General features: G+C 36.9%; 1 protein-coding gene across 1 annotated transcript; it reads right to left on the reverse strand.

Moving 5' to 3' along the window:
- Positions 1–1,898: 1,898 nt before the first annotated feature.
- Positions 1,899–17,640, reverse strand: AKAIN1 (A-kinase anchor inhibitor 1). The gene is made up of 2 exons (XM_088063875.1): positions 17,474–17,640; positions 1,899–2,327 (listed from the first exon to the last, which is right to left on the reverse strand). The coding sequence occupies exons 1-2, from the start codon at positions 17,487–17,489 to the stop codon at positions 2,137–2,139; spliced, it is 207 nt and encodes a 68-aa protein (XP_087920001.1). The 5' UTR covers positions 17,490–17,640; the 3' UTR covers positions 1,899–2,136.
- Between the last annotated feature and the right edge of the window lie 2,101 nt (positions 17,641–19,741).

The following is a 19,741-nucleotide window of genomic DNA, read 5'->3' on the forward strand; positions in this document are numbered from 1 at the left end:
GAAAAAAAAGCCATACGAAGAAACAGTTTCAAAACTACATGAGGGTTATTAACAAAATTATCAGTAACAAAAACCAAACCAAAACAAACAAAACAAAAGAACGAAAATACCCACCCAACCAAACAAAAAACCCCAAACCCAAACATATTTCAAATGTCTGGGGACAAAAAGCATTATAAAAGTAAAATAATTTTGAAGAAGTGGAAATGTTCTCTCCTTCCTGCAGCACTGTGAGTCCAAGGCAAACACTCACAAACCACAGAATGTCTCCAAGTTTGCTGTCTCTCATCCACCAGACTTCTCTGCTCATCAGCCTCAGAACTGAGCCTTTATTCATGATCAGTTTTATTTGGCTCTCAGAGAGCAAAAATGCAAAGAGTGCTTAGAAAAGAGTTACCTCCCAAACAAAAGTGAACTGGTGAAAAAGCTAATGGTAAAAAAATTGCTATTACAAAAGCACATACATACCTCAAGACCCAACTACTTTCACCTTTCAAAGTTTGCTTGACTGTAAAAATTCACCCAGTGTCTACAGAAGTGAACCACCTGAGTACTTGCAATTCAGGTCAGCTTTCATTACTAGATGATTTGGAGCACTTTCAATCATGCTGAATTCTTCTTTGCATTTTTAAGTGAAAGAAGATTGAGCTAAATCACTATCTTGTATGAGTCAGTGCTGTTAAATTAAAAAAAAAAAAAAAAAGAAACCAAGCAGATTACAAAGACTTAATATTACAGTATGCGGTTATTCATGACTAAGCCTCTGTCCAGGAGAACGGGAGAAGGAATCCCAAAATTGTTTAACACAAGCAACAAGACACAGTAAGTAATAGCCAATTATTTAACCCACAGTCTCTCTGAGGATCATCTAGCTGAGTAGAGAAGCCATTAAGAAAGTTTTGCAGGGCATCTTTTTCTTTCTATTTCCAGGTGTATTACTACAGGAATTCATTTGAAGCAGAACTACAAGCCATTTCTAGAATTAAATATACTGTTATTCATTTCAGATGTATAATAGTGCAATCATCATTATACAAAGGGAGCATAAAAGTGAAGGGTACATTTATTTAATTGGTATTTTCAGGAACATCATGGATTTCTTCAGCTCTATGGAGCATTTGAAAGGATAAGCTCTGTATTACCAGCTTCACGCAGTGCTATTTTAGTTGAATCTATGTAACAACTGCAAATATCTAAAGTCACATTACACCCAGCAGGTGAGAAGTACCTACCATGACAGAATTCAGATACTGTATATTTTCATCCTTAAAGATATTAATATATTCAACCCCCTTTTTTAAAAGACACTTCAGTCTCCACTTTCTGTAAATCAAGACCCAGCAAAGTTGCAAAACTGGAGAAAATGCTGGCCAACTCCTTAGCATCACATCAGTTCCTTTTCTTTCAATATCAAGAAAATTAAAAGGAATAGTTGAGGCACAAGTGAATTTTATGCAGAAGTATAGAAGTATTTCAATAAGTAGGCTAAAACTTCAGTATCTAACTTCTTTTAAAAAAAGACATAGATCATAGGTATATGATCATAGTCATAGATCACAGTTGCTGCAGTCTTACTGGATTGCTTTTTTTCTTCCCCTAAGATGAAAAAATAAACTGGTTCACAGAACTTACCAAATCCACTTTATACTGCCATTTCACATAGTTCATGTCTAATCAGAGCAAAGTACAAACCCATGCTTCAAGGGCGCCTGAAAGCATTCTGCTACCCCTGACAATGAACTATTTCTTCAGCGAAGACAGCTTCAGTGAACCCAGTAATGCAGCGGAGAGTCCATCCAGCTGAACTGACGTAAATGTAGCACGTAAAACTTAGCATGAAAGTGCACTGGCAACAAGCTTTTGGGAATAAGCTCATATCATAAGAGCTTGTGCTTGAAACTACTTTTACAGCTATGGTTATTTTTTCTGTTAAGAGGCACTGCATAAATATGGAGTCATTCATCTAATGCACTTATTATTTCTCAGATGAGGACTATTGCAGTTTTACCCTATGTCTAGGTGTGATAATACTTTGGTTTGCTTTACAGCAGTAGCATTGCACTAGCAACACAGCTGATACTAAAGAGAAGGCTGAAAACATTGCAGACTGGAGCTGAAAAACCCCAGTCTGCTCCTTTACTTCTTTTCATGCTTCTTGGTTAGTTTTCCTCGTTCTAGTTGGAGACTTGTACTGGTGTTTGTTCGCTTCTCCTTTTGCTGGCTCTCCTGGGAAACTTGTTGCACTGCTCGGAGGATAGCAGTCTGCACAATCTGCTTGCTGGCAATCTGCAGCTTAACTTCATCTTGCTCCGTCCCTGGCTTCTCACCTGCCAGAGCCAAACAAAAGAGAAAGGAAACTAAGAACTTGGGGCTAGTCCATGAAAACATGAAGGACAGAAAAGGTGTGGGGGGGAACCAGAGAGACTGGGGACAGTTTATTACATAGGAAACCTGTCAATACTGAAGATGAATTAGGGTGGAAAGTGCCTCTGTGTGCTCAGCACCACAGGATGAATGACAGGGGAGACTTTGAGTCAGCTCAATTACACACTCCCAAGCTCTGGGGTAGCTGTGACTTCACAGCTGAAACAAGCACAGATGTGTTTTGCAGTCAGACGGGAAAAGAAGGTTTCTCATCCAGCTGTGAATCACATCCATCTTGACTTGAGATGTGCTTCTGGATAGGGAATTGGACTTTATTTTGCAAGCCTAACATGTACTCCCTCACCACCATATAGAAAAAAACTGCTTCATTAACATTTTTTACTTTTACTTCAGATTGAAAGCCCTCATCCATCAGATTCCAATTGACTTGAAGGTACAAAATTTTGTTTAGTGCAGTTTATTAACCCTTAGACAGATTTTAAAAAATATCTGCAAAACATTAAGGAGGTAGGTAAAACAGAGAACATTTTCTATGGCAACCTGACAAATATGTATTTTTATGTGAAACTTCCTTGTTTGGCTAAAGTGTTAAAATCTGGATTAAAAAAATGAAATAATGTAGTGTGATTGACATCTGGTAATGAAGAAGAGTAGTTTATTTTAACAGGTTTCTCTTTAAAAGTATTTTGACTCCTAACATAAATGGCAATTTGGACTATAAAGAATGCTCCGTAATGGTCAAAGCTGACACTGATTTTAAAAACATTATTCTGACATACACTTATTGGCATATAGGAAACCAGTTGCTAATTGAAATGCTTAGACTAGGTGCTATTTACACCACTAGATTTGAATTTAAAGTTTTTGAAGGTATTCATCTCAGTTCTTTCTTAATTGACTGTTATGCTTAAGCATTTCATTAAATAGGATTTTTAGTTTACTGTCTGTTTTAATGACATATATTAGGGATTGTGTCCTGAGAGAAATCAGAGTGAATTAAATGTCAGGTGCTTTTATGAGAGGCATATATCTGAAATTGTGATAAATTTACAATGTTCTTTCAGATTTATTTTTTTTCAAGGAAACTTAAGATAGGAAGAAAAGAATCACTTGTTTCCTTAGAGAATATGCTATATGCTTGAGGGAAGAGACAAGGTCCTGCACCTGGGTCAAAGTAATGCCTGACATCAATGCAGACTGGGCGGTGAATTTATTACCAGCAGATTTGTGGAGAAGTACTTGGGGACACTAGTAGATAAAAAACTGGAATTGGGATGGTGTGTAACCCAGAAATGTGTGCTGGTCTTTACAAAAAGAGTGTGGGCAGGAGGCAAGGGAGGTGATTCTATCCCTGTGCTCAGCTCCTGTGAGACTCTGGTGTACCATGTCCGGGTCTGGGGTACTCGTGATTATAAAGACAAGTAAGAGGTTAAAACCTGTGAAAACATAGAAAACATGTTTTAAACTGGAAAAGCTGACTGAAAAAAATCACTTGAGTTCTTGGCACAGTCAGCTTTCCTGATTCAGTTTTTTCTGCTCCTCAGCACTTGAAACAGTGTGGTTTTGGATGGAATTAAATGTTACTTAACAGTTACAGTACACATAATTCTTTACTACTCAAATACAAACTCACATTTTAGCGCACAATGAATTAGTCTTCTTGCTTGGCTGAAAAAGATTAGTCAACACATCTGATGTTCAGAAGATAATGTATTAGCAAAAGCATGGATAAACATGAAATTTGAAATACAAATGAGTATGTTGGAATAGGCAATGAGGTTATATGAAATGTGAAAAATGTGCCAATTGTCAAAGCCACAGACCCCCCCAGAATTTATTGCTGAAAACATACTGTCATTAAGCACATCACTATGGAAAATTACTGTTTGCTGTCCTCAGGGATGCTTCATTATTTATTTGGTCCTTGCCAATTAATCTACAACATCTGATGTTTAAATATTTTTACTTCAGAAAGGTCATCCATAGCAACACTGAGTTGAAAAAAAAGTTTTCTAGGGCACTTCTCCCTGGGCTTTTCAGTTGTTTATTTAGGAGAAAAACCTGTTTGAAAGCACCACACAGATAAGTGAGATATAGATATGCCTTCTCAGCTCTAACTCATTAGGTGATTCTTTTATTTGATAACCAAGAACAGAGAACCCAAAGCCTGTGGACTACCTCTGCCCAGCCTCTGAGGGTTTAGGTATGCATAGAAAGGAAATGAAGCCACTTGAATAAACTTATTTTATATTTGTGTGAAATGGTTAGGATGATGGCAACCCAGATAACATAATAAATTGGCTTCAGGCACAGAGAGAATCAAAGCTGTTGCCTTGGGGTGATGTGACCAATGAGAACTTTGGCAGCTTGTGTGGGCCATCTAAATTAGAAAGCAGGTGAAAATTATAATTATTTTGGAGGGTGATATCTGACACTGTGTTTGACCAAGGTCTGAGCCTCTGTTGGGGTTCTTACCATTATTTGTAGGAGCTGGACTGCCAGAGATTTCAAGCAGTCAAACATGAACATCCAGTTTCCCTGGGTGTATGGTATCTATTACAACTGGCCCAACAGGACATGATCCTGGACAACTGATTCTAGATGACCCTGCTTGAGTAAGAATTGGACAAGATGACCTTCAGAGGTCCCTTCCAACCACAAACCTACTGCATTCCTGTGATTTTAGCTGGTTAGGCTGCAATAAATCACAACTTTTCCACTTCCTGAATGAGTAAACAGCAATCTCCCAAAAAGCATCTCCACTACATCCTCTTCTAATTATTCATTTCAAAAAAAGCAGTTAGGTGGTTGTTTTCTGAGAAGCTCATTTATTGATTGATACACTGGGCCTACTCTGAGCAAGAAGAAAGGGATTGACTAAGGAAAGCAGAGATGACTCATACAAGAATCCCAAAGGGGCTGATCTGGAACATATCAATATCCACCTTGCTGAAATACAGACTGCTGTGGACATCCAGGCAGAAATTTGAGTGCCTACAGAACTAATTAGGCACTTTAAGAACTGCACATTTTCAATCAAGTGAAAAAAAAGACATAGCACCTGCTGGCTAGGTATTTGGTGTTTACCTTATCAAAATGAGAGTTACTAGGATGATAAAATACAATTAATTTTTATCTACCATTTTTTAAGATCTGAAGTATAACTAAGTTAAGTTAAAATTCCGTGGCAAATAGGTAATTTGAAGTAATTTCTGGGAAAAACTTGAACAACATCTGAAACGTACTCTGCCTATTAGTTATTCTTATCTAAAGACTACATTTTTCTCTTGATCTTAGAAAATCTTTACTTGTTTTCTATCTTTAAATGCTCACTCCTCATATGCAGCACCCTAATTCTGTAAATAGAGAACTGAAATATCTGAGTTAAGTGATGTTAAATACAAGGCAGCAATGTTATCATCAACACACGATGAAGCCTCTTTAGCATGTTTTTATTACCTTGTACTACTCTATAAATTTTATGTCAACCAACTCAGCAGATGATAAGTAACTATTAAACTCTGGTTCTGCAATCCAAAGTATAGTTTGAGAGATCCAAAATAACATTAAAATCTTGGACTGGCTGGAAGAATCAGTCACATATTCCACTTCCACCTAAAACTAGTGGCATGTATCAGTGCCTTAACATTGGCTTGCTTGAGGGATGTTCCCCTTGAAGGGAAATATGGTAGAAGCTTGGAAAAAGAATAAAAATATTTGAATTAAATTCTAAATATGTATTTCAATTATTAGAACTATTAGTTTAAATTCAAGAACTCCTTGTGTGTAAGACTTTACATCCTCCAACATGTTTCTAGACTATGGAATATTCTAGAAAAGTATACATGGAAAAAATTAAAAAACTACAGAGAAAAAGCATTGAGCATATCAAATGTTTAAGAACTTCATTCTGGTTGCACATGAGCCTGTTCTCATTTACACACTTCACTTTCTTCAAAGTATCCTGAGTCACTTCCTCTCCAACCTGCAATCAAAGTAGCCTCCTGCACTTTCTGTTCATATCCCCTGGGGCTATTTCTTTTCAGCTTACTAGAAGTTAAATTTATTACACCTTATAAAACCTCCTTATAAGTAACACTCAATAATGGGTAATTTTTTTGAACTAATTGCTAAGATCTCTACTGTACATTTTCATAGGATTATTTGGAATGTTATCATAGAGATAAACTATGACAGGCATGAACTTGCAAAGATGCAAGTCTATCCCATATTCACTAATGCTGTCAGTAAACAGTGGGGGAGTTAAACACCTTTTCATTCATCTTTCCTCAAAGCTTGTAACATTTATTCTTCCTGTAGGTTGCATAAACCACTTAGAACTTAACCATATCTAAAACAAAGAATAAAAATAATATTCTTCTAAACAAACTTCTGATCAGTTTAAAACTCAGAATTACCCAAATTGCATTCCCCTATTAGCTACAATTTAAATTTATGCAACCATTCTGAAGCTAAAAAAGCCAAGAAGTATCTTCTCCTTCAAATTTACATAAGATTATGCAGGTATAGTCTTTAACTAAAAATTTACCGCTAGTTTTAGCAATATATTGCTTTGGATTACAATAATTAATGATTGTTCTTTTCTGCAGCACTGCAACATTAGAATTAGTTTTTAAATAAAAATTGTTATTATTATTATTATTAATTCAACAAAAATATTGATCTCTGGAAAATCTATTTAAATTCTATTGAAAATTACTACTATAATTTTTATAATCCAGCTGACGGTACTAATGAAAAATTTAAAGGTACTGAAAGTGTAAGTAGACAAGACCATGATGATTAGACTTCATCAGAAGGTCCAGTATGGACGCATGGGAGCTGTGTATACAGAAAAAAGCTGCATGTTATTACCTAAATTGTGTTTATAAACTACAGATACTGAAAAACCTTACAGAAACTGGCAGGTTTGTAATGACATCATTTATGTGTGTATGTTGTAATAATTAACAGTAACAGTCTTTGCATCAATATCGACATTCTACAAGAATCCAAGTTCAGTTCTTTAGCTTCCCTTTGGCTTTGGGCAGTGATGTATCTCTCCATCTTGTTGGCCACAGCATGGAAATTTCAGGAGAGCCTTCTCTGGCAAATATTTTGTAACCTGTGAATTGAAGTGGTTAAAAAGTCTCCTTCTTTTATATTTGCTTAAGAATTTTTTTTATATATATATTTTTATATTTTGCTGGGATTTCAGCACAAGAAGCCTAATTTGAAGAGAGATCCATAATCAGGAAATGTTGATGAGTCATGTTAATTACATCCAGAATGAATGAACATGGCAATCAGCCAGGGCTGAAGACTTTCCAACACATGTGCATAAACCAACTTTGCACATGAGAGTCATTAAACTGTTTTACAGAATTAGAGACCCAATTTGTCTCAATGTTAGTAATGATGCCAGCTGAGAGAACTAATGAAAAGGTCCTACAATGAAGTTGCAAATTTAATCTTTAAAAAAAATAAATAATAAATGTGTTCTTAACTGCACTAGAGTTAATTCTGTCCAGTACCATTTCTGATGCTCTTAAATAGAGCCTGGTGAGGTCCTGACTAATAGCTGTCAAGCATCAGGAGGCAATACTCACCCTGATTCCTTGAGGAAGAAGAGAGGACATTGAATATATCAGAAATGCCAAAAGTACTTTAATGTAGGATCCTGTGTTTTTCCAATTCCCTGACCTGCTGTGTGCAGGGGATGGCAACATTGACTTTCACTAGAAAAGTTAAGGTTCAGTTCAGGTTTATTTTCTGCCCTAACCTCATTCCCAATTCCTGCTGTTCAACCAGCATGGAAGAGGAACTGTATCATGAAGGGGGCCAGCACAGACTTCTTTGCCCTTCAAAATAAATTTTACGAATTAAGCTGGAATAACTCTGCTCTGAATACAAATGTAGGAGGAATATAAGGGGAAAAGAGAAGAGCAGAAATGCAGATAAGCTGTTCTCGAAGGACGTACTAGTATCTCCAGAGCAGTACTTCTTTGTATCTTTTTATCCAGACATTAGCTGTATCTCATCTCAGGTTGCATAATTTTTTTCCCACTGAGTTTTTACTCTTTATTAAGAGAAAAGAAGATCAGGAATTCTCTTTGGGTTGTCTTTTTTTGTTTTGGTTGTGGTTTTTTGTTTTTTTTTTTGGTTTTGGTTTTTTTTTGCTATATAAAGCTATCTCTTTAAAGACTCCAGCAAGTTATTTCACACTATTTGAAATATGCCAGTGAAAATGATTTTTTTAGATTAAGAAATTGCTGAGACCTACATATTCTTAAGCATTTTGTCAATGTTTTAGTAAGATTTCTTGCTGTAGTTCAATAATATTAACTAAAACCAGATGATACACTTCAATCTACGTATTTTCTAGGTATTTGCACATATAGCAATAAATTCACTCCTTAAGGACTGTGTCTTTCAGCTTTGAAGACTGAATGTAGTTCAAAATATTATTCACTGACAATTTTGCCACACCCAAACCCATAAATATGATACTTGGATTTTGGTCTCAAAAGGAATATTTCTGGATTCAAGACTGTAAACTAAGATTAATTTAACAGCATTTTTGAGTCTTAGGTGGCAGTGCAGTGTATTAAAAATAAGATATTCCCTAAAGAGCATCTGGGACCAGCTGCTTCAAAGTTAATGAAAAATTTATATTCTCTTCATCTGCACAATTTTTTTACTTCTTTTAGAGAGCATGTTTCAAATACTAAAATAAGAAACCTCTCTACATCAAAAGCTGTGATTCTTCCAAGGCGGGAGAAGTCCGGTGGCACAGATAGAGGTGACCCATATCCTAGAATCACAGATTGGTTTGGGTTGGGTTGGAAGGCAGCTTAAAGAACATCTAATTCTAAACCCCCTACCATGGGGCATCCAGAACTTCTCTGAGCAACCTCTTTCAGTCTTTTGGTCACCATCCTCACAGTGAAGAACTTCCTAACATTTAATCTAAACCTTCCCTCTTCTATTTTAAAACCATTGTCCCTTGTTTTATCACTATCTGCCCATGTAAAAAGTCACTCTCCCTGTTTTTTATAAGCCCTTTTTATGTACTGGAAGGCTCCCTGAAGTTTTCCCCAATGTCTTCCCTTCTTCAGGCTGAACAACCCCACTCTCTCAAACTGCCTTCAGTGGAGAAGTGCTCCAGCCTTCTGATCATCTTTTTTTCCTCTTCTCTGAACCCACTATAACAGGCCCATCGCTTTCTTATGTTGAGGATTCCAGAGCTGGATGCAGCACTACAGCTGGGATCTCAGCAGAGTAGAGTGGGGGATCCACCTCCCTTGACCTGCTGGCCACACTGCTTTTGATGTAGCCCAGGATATGGTTGGGTTTTTGGGCTGAAAGTGCACATCCAGTTTTTCACCCACCAGTAGTCCCAAGTCCTTCTTATGGCTGCTTTCAATGAGTTCTTCTCCCCATCTGTGCTCATCTCTGGAATTGCCTCAACCCATGTGCAGTACTTTGCACTTGGACTTGTTGACTTATGAGGTCCTCAAATCTGTCCAGGTAATTCAAATGTCCAGGTCCCTCTGGACAGCATCCCATTCGTCATCTCATCATCTTAACCCCTCTGCCTTCTATTTGCTACCGTTCAGATGCTCAGAGATTCCTATCTGAAAAGAAAACATTAAATACAGAAATCTAAATAACATTTATGTAGGTCTTCTGAATCTGTATCAAAAAGCTCATTTTGATCTCCATTGAAACACATCTTTTGTGCTAGAAAACTTTCAGTACCCACCACTGTATAGCATAAGCAAAGGGCAAGTTTTCAATGGAGGCTTATTTTGCTAGCTGCTGTGTTTGTATTTCTACAACCTTTTGTGGGTTTTGGTCTTGAACTATATAGACGTTAATTAAAATTTGTAATACATGAACCTGTTTTCCTTTTTTAAGTGTAGAAAATAGAGAAGAGGTTACACAACCCGTAAAAAGTCAGCAAACACCCTGCTTTAGCCAGTGAAAACATCCTGCTATGTTTTTCTATTTCAATTTATATCAGATTATTCAGAGTCAAAAATTGTCTGGCCAAATGTCAAGTGAAGCAGAGCCCTTCTCTAGCTCTAAAATAAACCCCAAACTCCACAACAAAAACCCCTAGGAAAAATAACCCCCCAAAATAGCCCTAAATTTGCACATGCACAGTAGTACAGAGAAATTTCCCTGCTTATTTTAGAATGTGAGTGGAGCATGAAAGCTGTAAATACAGCTATTAACAACTGAGGCTGAGGTTATAATATACTCATGTATATATAAATGTGTATATATATATATTATATGTAGAATCTCAGAATTACAGAATATGCTGAGTTGGAGGGGGCCCATCAGGATTGATTCCAACTCCTGCCCTGTTCAGGACAATACCCAAGAGTCACACCATGTGACTGAGAGTGTTGTCCAAATACTTTTGAACTCTGTCAGGCTTGGTGCCATGACCACATCCCTGGGGAGCCTATTGCAGTGCCATGACCACCGGGTGAAGAACCTTTTTCTAATATCCTACCTAAAACTCCCCTGACACAGCTTCAGGCCATTCCCTTGGGCATATATACATAAATGTGTATACACAAAGTGATAGAAACTAAATCAAAGTTTATATAAACCTAAAAGGCACTTTGAAAGAGCAAACCCCTTTTTTTTGGTATTTTTTATTTCATAGCTGTAATCTTGATGGAATCTGTCTACAACAGGATGCCATCACATGCTGTTTTCCACTCTATGAACCGATTTTCTGTCTTCCCAGAGAAATATTTTCAGCTCTATTAAGAAAATTTACTTCAAGACAAAATGTAATGTCAATCCACAAGTATTTAACATAAGTGTTAATGGATATCTCCTCTGTACTGATAAATTCTGAGTAAATTCACTGCCCAAAGACAGAAAAGACAGGGTTATTCTATCAAATATTCATACTACAAAGTGAAGCAAACACAAGTAATTCACAGGAGGTTATGTCTGCCTCACCATTAGAGAAATACCTGAGTAGAATATGGCTCAATTTACTTGCTCAGGCAAAAAATTTCAAACTCTCTTGAAGTAGGAAAACAGCATCTTCTGGAAACACAGCTACAGGATTTACGAGGGCAGACAACAGCAACACAGAGCTCACTTGCCCTGACTTCCCTGGCAAGGCACTTTAAAGGAACCTGAAGCATTTTAGGGATGTTCAGGTCAGCTTTTCATTTCTGCTAACTTCAGTAAAGACTCTGTTCCAATTGATATCCACTAAAGTTCTGTAGAATCTTTCAAGTTGTAAAACATTGTAAAAAACAGAATGCAGATGGCCAACTAGTAGTTAAAAAAAATCTCACAAAGCCTATAAATAAATTTAAATGCATTAAATTGCAAATGTTGCACATAATTTTTGCTTAACCTAGTATTTTTAACATAATACAATGTATTATGTCCTTAACAAGATCTTTAATATACAAGATTGGAGGTATAGAAATAAATCTACCTTCCACTCTATTTTACAGCAAGGGCATTTATTTCCAATAGAACAATAAAACTTGCAAGATTGGAATGATACTATATATGTCTATAACAAGTACAAGAGAACAATTCACCTGCAAGCATAATGATTTGGAGGGACAAACTCTAGAGGTCAGTGTAATTCATTCCTTTTCTACATTCACCATTTGACTGTCCTGCTCAATAAACAGTTCCAGTAAGGATGTTAATAAGAACTGTATCACTTACTACCACTGTCCTCCAGCTATGAACAACTCCTTCTATATAGGCCATACACAGCCACTGTGATAACAGAATTCTTCTCACACCTAACCTGAATAGGATTCAATCCAGTGAAAGGGAAGTGAAAGGTGCCAGCCTCACTTATTCAAGCCTTCAGTTCTGTTAAAAATAATTTGAAAAAATAAATTCTGTGCCATTTTTAAACACTGTGTTGATTCATACTTTAAAGAAAGATTGCACTTAGGACTGTTGATTATTTTCTTAATTTGCTAATTTCATCACATTTCTGAATATCTATGAACTAAATTTCTTTCACCTCACTAATGAGGTCTGCTAGTGGAGTTTCACAGCAGGGGAAAGATCAATGTGTCATTGGGTAAAGGTCAGAACAAGAAACATTTTTCCTCAGCAAAAGAGAATAAGGAATTCCCTCCTATATGATTTCTTCCTACCAGGTGGCAAACACTTTGAACTACTGTTGAGAGCTGTAAATGCATTAAGACATGTTTGGGCAGCAACTGGCCTCCATACTCACTACCAGCCATAAAAAATACTGGACAGAACCTCCATTATATCGGACTGCAAGAGGTTGCCAAGTAGTTGTGTTTTTCACTTCCAAATTATGTCCTACATGTGGACTTTATCAACATTAAGATATTAAATAAGAATCCTACATGTATATACTTTTACATTTTTTATTAGGGATTTTTGGGGGGACTGCAGAACTTAGAGCATGAGCAGAATGTAGCACAGCAGTTAATAAGGACAAGGACTGTGTCTTGCCAAATTCTCATGGATAAAGACACTTCATAACTGAGTGCCAGAGTACCACAGTCAGTACAAACACTAGACATATCTCACAACAGGGTACCTTCAAAGAAGTAAAGTTATTGATAGCAATTTTTGCATTCATGAACAAGCCCTTCCATACTGTCTTGATCTGGCCATTGTGGTAAGGAATCTGCAATAGTACCTGCAAGAGGATAATCAAAAAAGAAAAATTATGTCAAGAAATTTCACATCTTCACGTTCTGCAACACAACAGGTTGTTGCTATCCCAGCTTTTCCACTGGAGAAGATCAGGACTATTCAGACCAGTAAGCACATCTGTTTCAGTATGCAGCTGCTATGTCTTCAATTACAATGTAATGAGATTCCTAAAATGTTTGGTACAGGATGCGTTTCTGATCTTCAGTGTCATTATACAAGTCTGTTATGTTGCTCCCAGTTTAAAAATGTTAAGAACAGCTGCGCTGATGAAAAGCTCGTTGAAAACCTACTGGTGTTGCTGTTGCACGAAAAAGGCGCTGAGCTATGAATATTCTGACTTCTCTAATGTCTATTTTTAAACTTTGTGTTCACACATTTTTTTAACACAATAATATTGATACAAAAATTAATTCTATATCTTCCTCCTTCTTTTAGAACTACAGGGTGTTGAGTAAAGCATCTGAGTTTCTAGTTCTAAAGAAGCTGTCAGGTAAAAGGAATTCTTCAAATTACACTGACAAATAAGATTCACCTGAAAGATGAAGTCACACAATTCAAAGCTTAAGACACAAACTTAAGAAAGGGAGTGTTTGATCTGAAACAACCTGTCAGTATAAATATTCCAATTGTTCTGGAGGTATTCAGTTCAAAATTGACTCCTTTCTAAAATAAACTATGCCAACAAACAAACAAACAATCAAAAAAACCCACCACAGCTTTGTACTGGATGAAACAATTATGGCCTGCAATGATGAGACTCTGTTATTTGGTTATTTCATTTATGGTTTTACAGAGTAAAAGTAGTGTAAAATTCTCAGAATATACTAAGATGATCACGGAAATTATAGTCTAGGAAGATTTGCCTAGAAAACCCCTTAGGTAGCTCAGACATCCTTAGCAGGTTTCCAACTTCATTCCCAAGATAATTTAAAAAATGGAGGCCATGGCTGTGCTATATCAGTACATACATGTAAGGGCAAAGGCCTAAGACATAAGTGTTTGAGTGATTTGTGCAAAATAGCATCAGAAAAAAATTCTTGAAGCATGAAAAACCCCTTTGTAATTTGCTTGTTCAAACAAATCATAAGTAAAGAGTATTTTTTTTAATCTTTGCACTAGGAAAACATTTTGGGATTGAAAATAAGCAAGAAATAGCCTCAAGGTAATTTTTGAAAAAGTAAATGAAAGTCTGCAAAAAAGTAGTTTGATTAGTAACATTTAAAGTTACTGTTAAATCTGGTAAATGCTGATATTGGAAGTGGTCACATCTTTATAAACTAATCTGCTATCAGCAGAAAGTTCGCTGCATAATCTAATTTTTACTAATGTGTTAGAACAAATAAATGTTTTAATACCTCTTCATTTCCTAGCTCACAATGGCATATATTTAATCTGTGGAATTACTTATAGTTACCAATATTTTATAGGGTAATCTGGCCTTGATATTTTTTAAAATTCTGGAATATACTACCTTCTAAAGAAAATTTAAGAAAAACTTCATAAGAAGGTCTTCCAGTTCAAAATTCACCCTGCTTTTTGATCTAATCCTTGAAATTTCACGCTTCTCTACGGCAGTCTCATATGTACCTCCATCCTTACATGCAATTTAAGATAAAACATTTTTATCTACTTCTCAAACTGCCCAAAGCATTTCAGTTAAGGAAAAGTAAAGAAGCTAAACCTTGTAAATGTAGCTTGTGTGAATTTCATGTGTCATTCCCCCCACTCTAAGGGCAGCACAACATGTGTGAATTATCCAGGGAAAATGAATGCCCAGACATCTCATAGAGTTTGGACTGCATTTCCTACACATCAGCATATCAATAATCAGTCATCACAGGATAGTGCAATGAAACCCCAGACAAATTAAACCAAGTAAGGAAAAAATATACTCTTAGTTTCTTTTCTGGAACAGTCTCAATTTTGACTTTAAATGGGAAAGAAGAATATGAATAAATGAAGAAAATTAAGAATACCTTTTTGCATACCTAGAAATAGCAGTACACTGTCTAAAATGAGTCAGGAGGTCAAATTTCGGCATGGAATACTGACCATTTTCTAATTTTTATCTCTCTCTCTCTCTCTCTCTCTCTCTCTCTCTCTCTCTCTCTCTCAGTAATATTACTGAGTAATATTATCAGTACTATTAGGAGGTTGTTTATTTTTGTGCTGCTTTGTTGTGTTCTTTTTCAACAGAGGAGATAGAAGTTTAAGGGAGTTGAAGGTTAACAGGAAAGTATGTATCCAGTAAACAGTCAGTAGACTTTGCCTTTTTTAAAGTTATTCAAACTTCATAAGCTGCTTCTACTTAACAGTTAATAAATATAGACCATTAATTCAGACTTCTAAAATCCAGGACCTTAAGAAAAAGATCATCATCTTATTCATCTGCAAAAATCTTATCTTTGTTGCCAGGTAAACAACTTCCATAATTTTTGTTTCTGGAAGAGAATTTCCTCTTGTCTGTTGTTTGGTTTTCTTTTTTCTACCCCATCCTGGAAGTTTATAATTCTGACCCTAGCCATTCACAGTTAGATTTATCTATAAAAAAGATAAATCTTTTACTTCTTCTTCCTGCACATCCCAACAAATAAATGGAACAGAAAACGAGGTTGTTCATCACAGTGAGATAAAATCAGAAAGTTAACTGAAGAAATGAAACTCAGTTTCTTAGTAAACCTATAGTATTTTTACATCATAGGGCCTTAAGTACTATGAAGACGCTAAAGATTCATAAACCTCTTAATTTTTATTTATTTTTTATTTTTATAATATCCAGAGAAGAGATAATGCCAGGGCAGAGCTGATTTGCAGGGAAGAAAAGCAATAAAAAATTGGAATCTATTCAGACTTGCTCTGTCTGAACACAATAGATCATTTTATCATCTCTTTTACAAATTCCCCTTTAATTGTCCTTTGTATTTTATGGCAGCATTTGCAAGGAGACCATGGGCTTTTCTTTGAGTAAAGGAAAACTGAAGAATAACTATATAAAACAGTTTTGGACAGAGGATATTTTTTTCTGTCTGTGGATTAGAGTTGTGAAAAGAACAATTCATGCAGTTATTAATGAGCTTTGGGGTTTGTTCTTTGTCAGCCTTTGGAGAAAAAACGAGGATGTTTTCATTATTTTAGCAGTAATCTCTTCCTGCAGTACTCCAGTCCCACAGAGCATTTAAAAAACTTGTACAGTTAATGGTGACAGTCTGACAGACAAAAGGAGTTCAGGAAAGAGCCGTTAATGCTGAAAGATTTATTACAAAAAGCAGTGGATCATTCTATTAAGATAAGTATCTTGGTCCCAATTTCAGAACCCAATGTAAACATGAACGTATGAAATTAGAGAGCAGCCAGGCAGTTAAATAGATAAAATTAATGAGATTGTTGAAAATAGATACTATTAAAAAAAAAAAAAAATAGACTCAATTGTGTTAGCAAAGTCAGTCTCAAGATATTTTTTTATATGAAAGTTTAAAGCTTTTGGATTCTTACCCTGTCAGAGATTGGATATAGAATTTCAAGGAAGATAAAACTTCTGTTAGCTTTGCAAAACAAAGGTATTAATACTTATTCATTGTCAAGTTGCAGTGTTTACTTTCCCTTTTCTATTGACCCACTATTTTACTGAAAGTTATACATCTTTAATGAAGCTATTTTCAAGTCATGTCCCTACAGAAGATATTATGCATGACTTACATTTACACCCTGAAGCTACTGGGCCTCTCGTACCTCTCATCCCCTTCTGAACAACCAACTGCCTATTTCCAAGCAGAATGTACCAAATCCAATAAAAATGTGCTGAAGTTTTGCTTCTTTTATGGGTTAACACAAAAGTGTACTATGCACTAGAGATCCTGCACCCTTATACAGTGAGATCTCACATTAGACATGAATTGCTGAAACCTTCAATTTTGTTCCATTAAAAACTGGACTGAACAAACTTTCTGTCCTCTTTCATTCAAATACTTATTTCGTTTTGAGGGGGAGGAAAGACAAAATTAAATTTGTAAATTACTGCCATGAGTTTCAGGGATGGTCATATTGGCGGCCACTGGTGTGCATGCAGACAGGGACTCACTCTCCAGTCACTGCAAGGCCACATCCCCCTTCATGACCCTATAGTGCAGTCTCTCAAGCACAGCACCCTGCACACTTGTATAGGAGGCTCCTGTCCCTGATGGGAACCACAGTGGTGACCCTCATAATCTTTGGATCCACAGCTAAAGAAATCCTAAGCTAAACCACATTCTTTGAACCTACCTGCCTCTGTCTGCTGGCAGCTTTGCCTCACCCATTACCCCCTCCCCACAGCAGCTCTCCGGCACGGCTGGGGCCTTCCTGCAAGACTACCCGGCTGGGATCAGGATGCAGCTGCCCTTACCTGGAGCAAACACCATGGTGCCGCCCGGGCAGCACAGCTCAGCGCCTCGGACAGCTCCCGGCCCCGCTGAGATCGGCACCTCGGACAGCTCCCGGCCCCGCTGGGATCAGCACCTCGGATAGTGCCCGGCCCCGCTGGGATCAGCACCACGGACAGCGCCCGGCCCCGCTGGGATCAGCACCACGGACAGTGCCCGGCCCAGCCGGGCTCAGCACCACGGACAGCGCCCGGCCCCGCACGGCGGCGGAGGCGGCCGCGGTCCCTCCCTCCACAATGCGGCGGGGCGGGGATGGGGCCGGGGCGCCCGCACGGACACACGCACACACACACAGACTCACATACACACTCTCACTCTCTAGCAGGGAACCATCATTGCCATAACTCCTTACCCTGCAGCGGCAGCAAGGGGAAGAGGGAAAAGGAGAAAGGCAAGAGCGATCTGCCCGGCAGGGAGACTGGCTAATTGCTCCTAATTACCTCTCGACAACAGTCCCGCTGCCTGACATTTTGGGGTGCTCTGCTTTCACTGCAAGCTGACAGTACTTTGACGGTACAGTGACACCGTACTTTGTCACAGCATTTTCGCTTCCAAAAGCTCAAATGCTGAGGAATTTATACTCTGATTTCACAGGCCCGTTAACCCAGCTGTACCCAAGAGCAGCACTTTAAGAGGCAGCATGGATATTTTGGCATATAAGAGATGACATCAAGGCAAAACAGTAAAGAAGATTATGAATAGTAATAAAATAAAGATGATGAGGGTAAACAGCAGAAGACTACATAAAATTACCTAGCATCTTTTATATTTCAGATTTAGTTTACTTTTGTTTGTACAACCATAGTCAGATTTCCTGCGGACCCTGAACTTCTACAGCAGAAGTGAGAAACACGCAGCCAGATGGGACAAGGTTTACAAAAACTAACTCTCCTCTTTAAGCTTAATTTGCAAGAGGGTTTTTGAAAAACATTATCAGTGCAAATTATAGAGAGTACATTTTTTTAAAAATTGCATAAATGTTTGCATGTAAATGTTTGCAATATGCAATATATTTTCCAATCGCATTTTCATAACCCAAGATATTCTTATAAACTTAGTTCATTCTTTTCATAATCAAGCATTTCACAAACACAGAATTCTCCAGTTAATGTCAATTCTCCAGTTGACCTGAAGTCTCAAAATAAGGCCTTATTCTTAAAATGCAGGTACAAAAAAGCACTGACCTCCTAAAATAATATTGCTTACATACTTCAGCAAGAACTCAAGAGTGGCAGCACTGACAAAGTGAAACTAATCATCTGGTGGCAGGCTTTTTTTGGTTGGGTTTGGGGTTTTTTTCCCCTTTTTTTTTTAATGGTGTGTAATATCATTTCTCATTGGGAATGCCTTCCAGATTTATCTTCACTTACCATTTCAAGAATTCAGTTTCTGGATATTCCTTTTATTCCCCTTAGTAATTTCAGCTTCTTTATTACTATTTGTTTCCCTCTCTGTCCTAAATTTCAGGGACTCAATTTCATTTCTCTCATATAGCAACTGAATGAACGAACATAAACATACCCCTGGTTGCTCAGGAATGGTATTCCCTTTAAGAATGTGACTTAAAAAATCTCAATTCTAACCTTTCTTCATCTATCATTATTCTCATTCACCTTAAGTATGGGAACAAACAGAGTGCCCAAGAACTCAATTAGAAGAATTTCTAGTAAAAGTATCCCACACAAAATACAGAAATTAATGCAGTCAGCAATATTCAGCATTCTTAAGAGAAAGGTGAAGGATACCCCATAATCTTTAGAAAATCATGATTGATCCATAATTTGAAAAGACTGCAAGAAAACTTACACTGGTATTTTTATGATATATCCATTATGTGGCCCTTAATGCTTGATTTGTTTGTTCAATGCAGAGTTATCCATCATAAAAACAGGTATTAAAACACTTCTCAAAAAAAAAAATCTATTTGGCGTATTTCTATTGCATACATTCTCAAAAGGAATTATATGGACGTTTCTAAGGGAAAGTGTTTTGAATGATGGAGCAGCTTGCTAAAAGATTTTCAAAACAATAAATATGATTCAGTGATATCAAAGTCTCTAAGTAACCTCCAAAATTCTAGGTGGGCATATGCAACTTGGCAACAGAACCTACGCCATTTTGGTGAAAGAATACAGTTCATTAACAATAACGTTAATGAACACATTTCTTTAACTGCTATCTGTATTTAATCTGATAACTCAAATCAGTCACATTTTACCCTAGAGTTTTCA

The sequence above is a fragment of the Pseudopodoces humilis genome, chromosome 1 (genome assembly GCF_049639895.1).
Source record: "Pseudopodoces humilis isolate 2021_Gansu_Grassland_sample_001 chromosome 1, ASM4963989v1, whole genome shotgun sequence".
NCBI lineage: Eukaryota > Metazoa > Chordata > Aves > Passeriformes > Paridae > Pseudopodoces > Pseudopodoces humilis.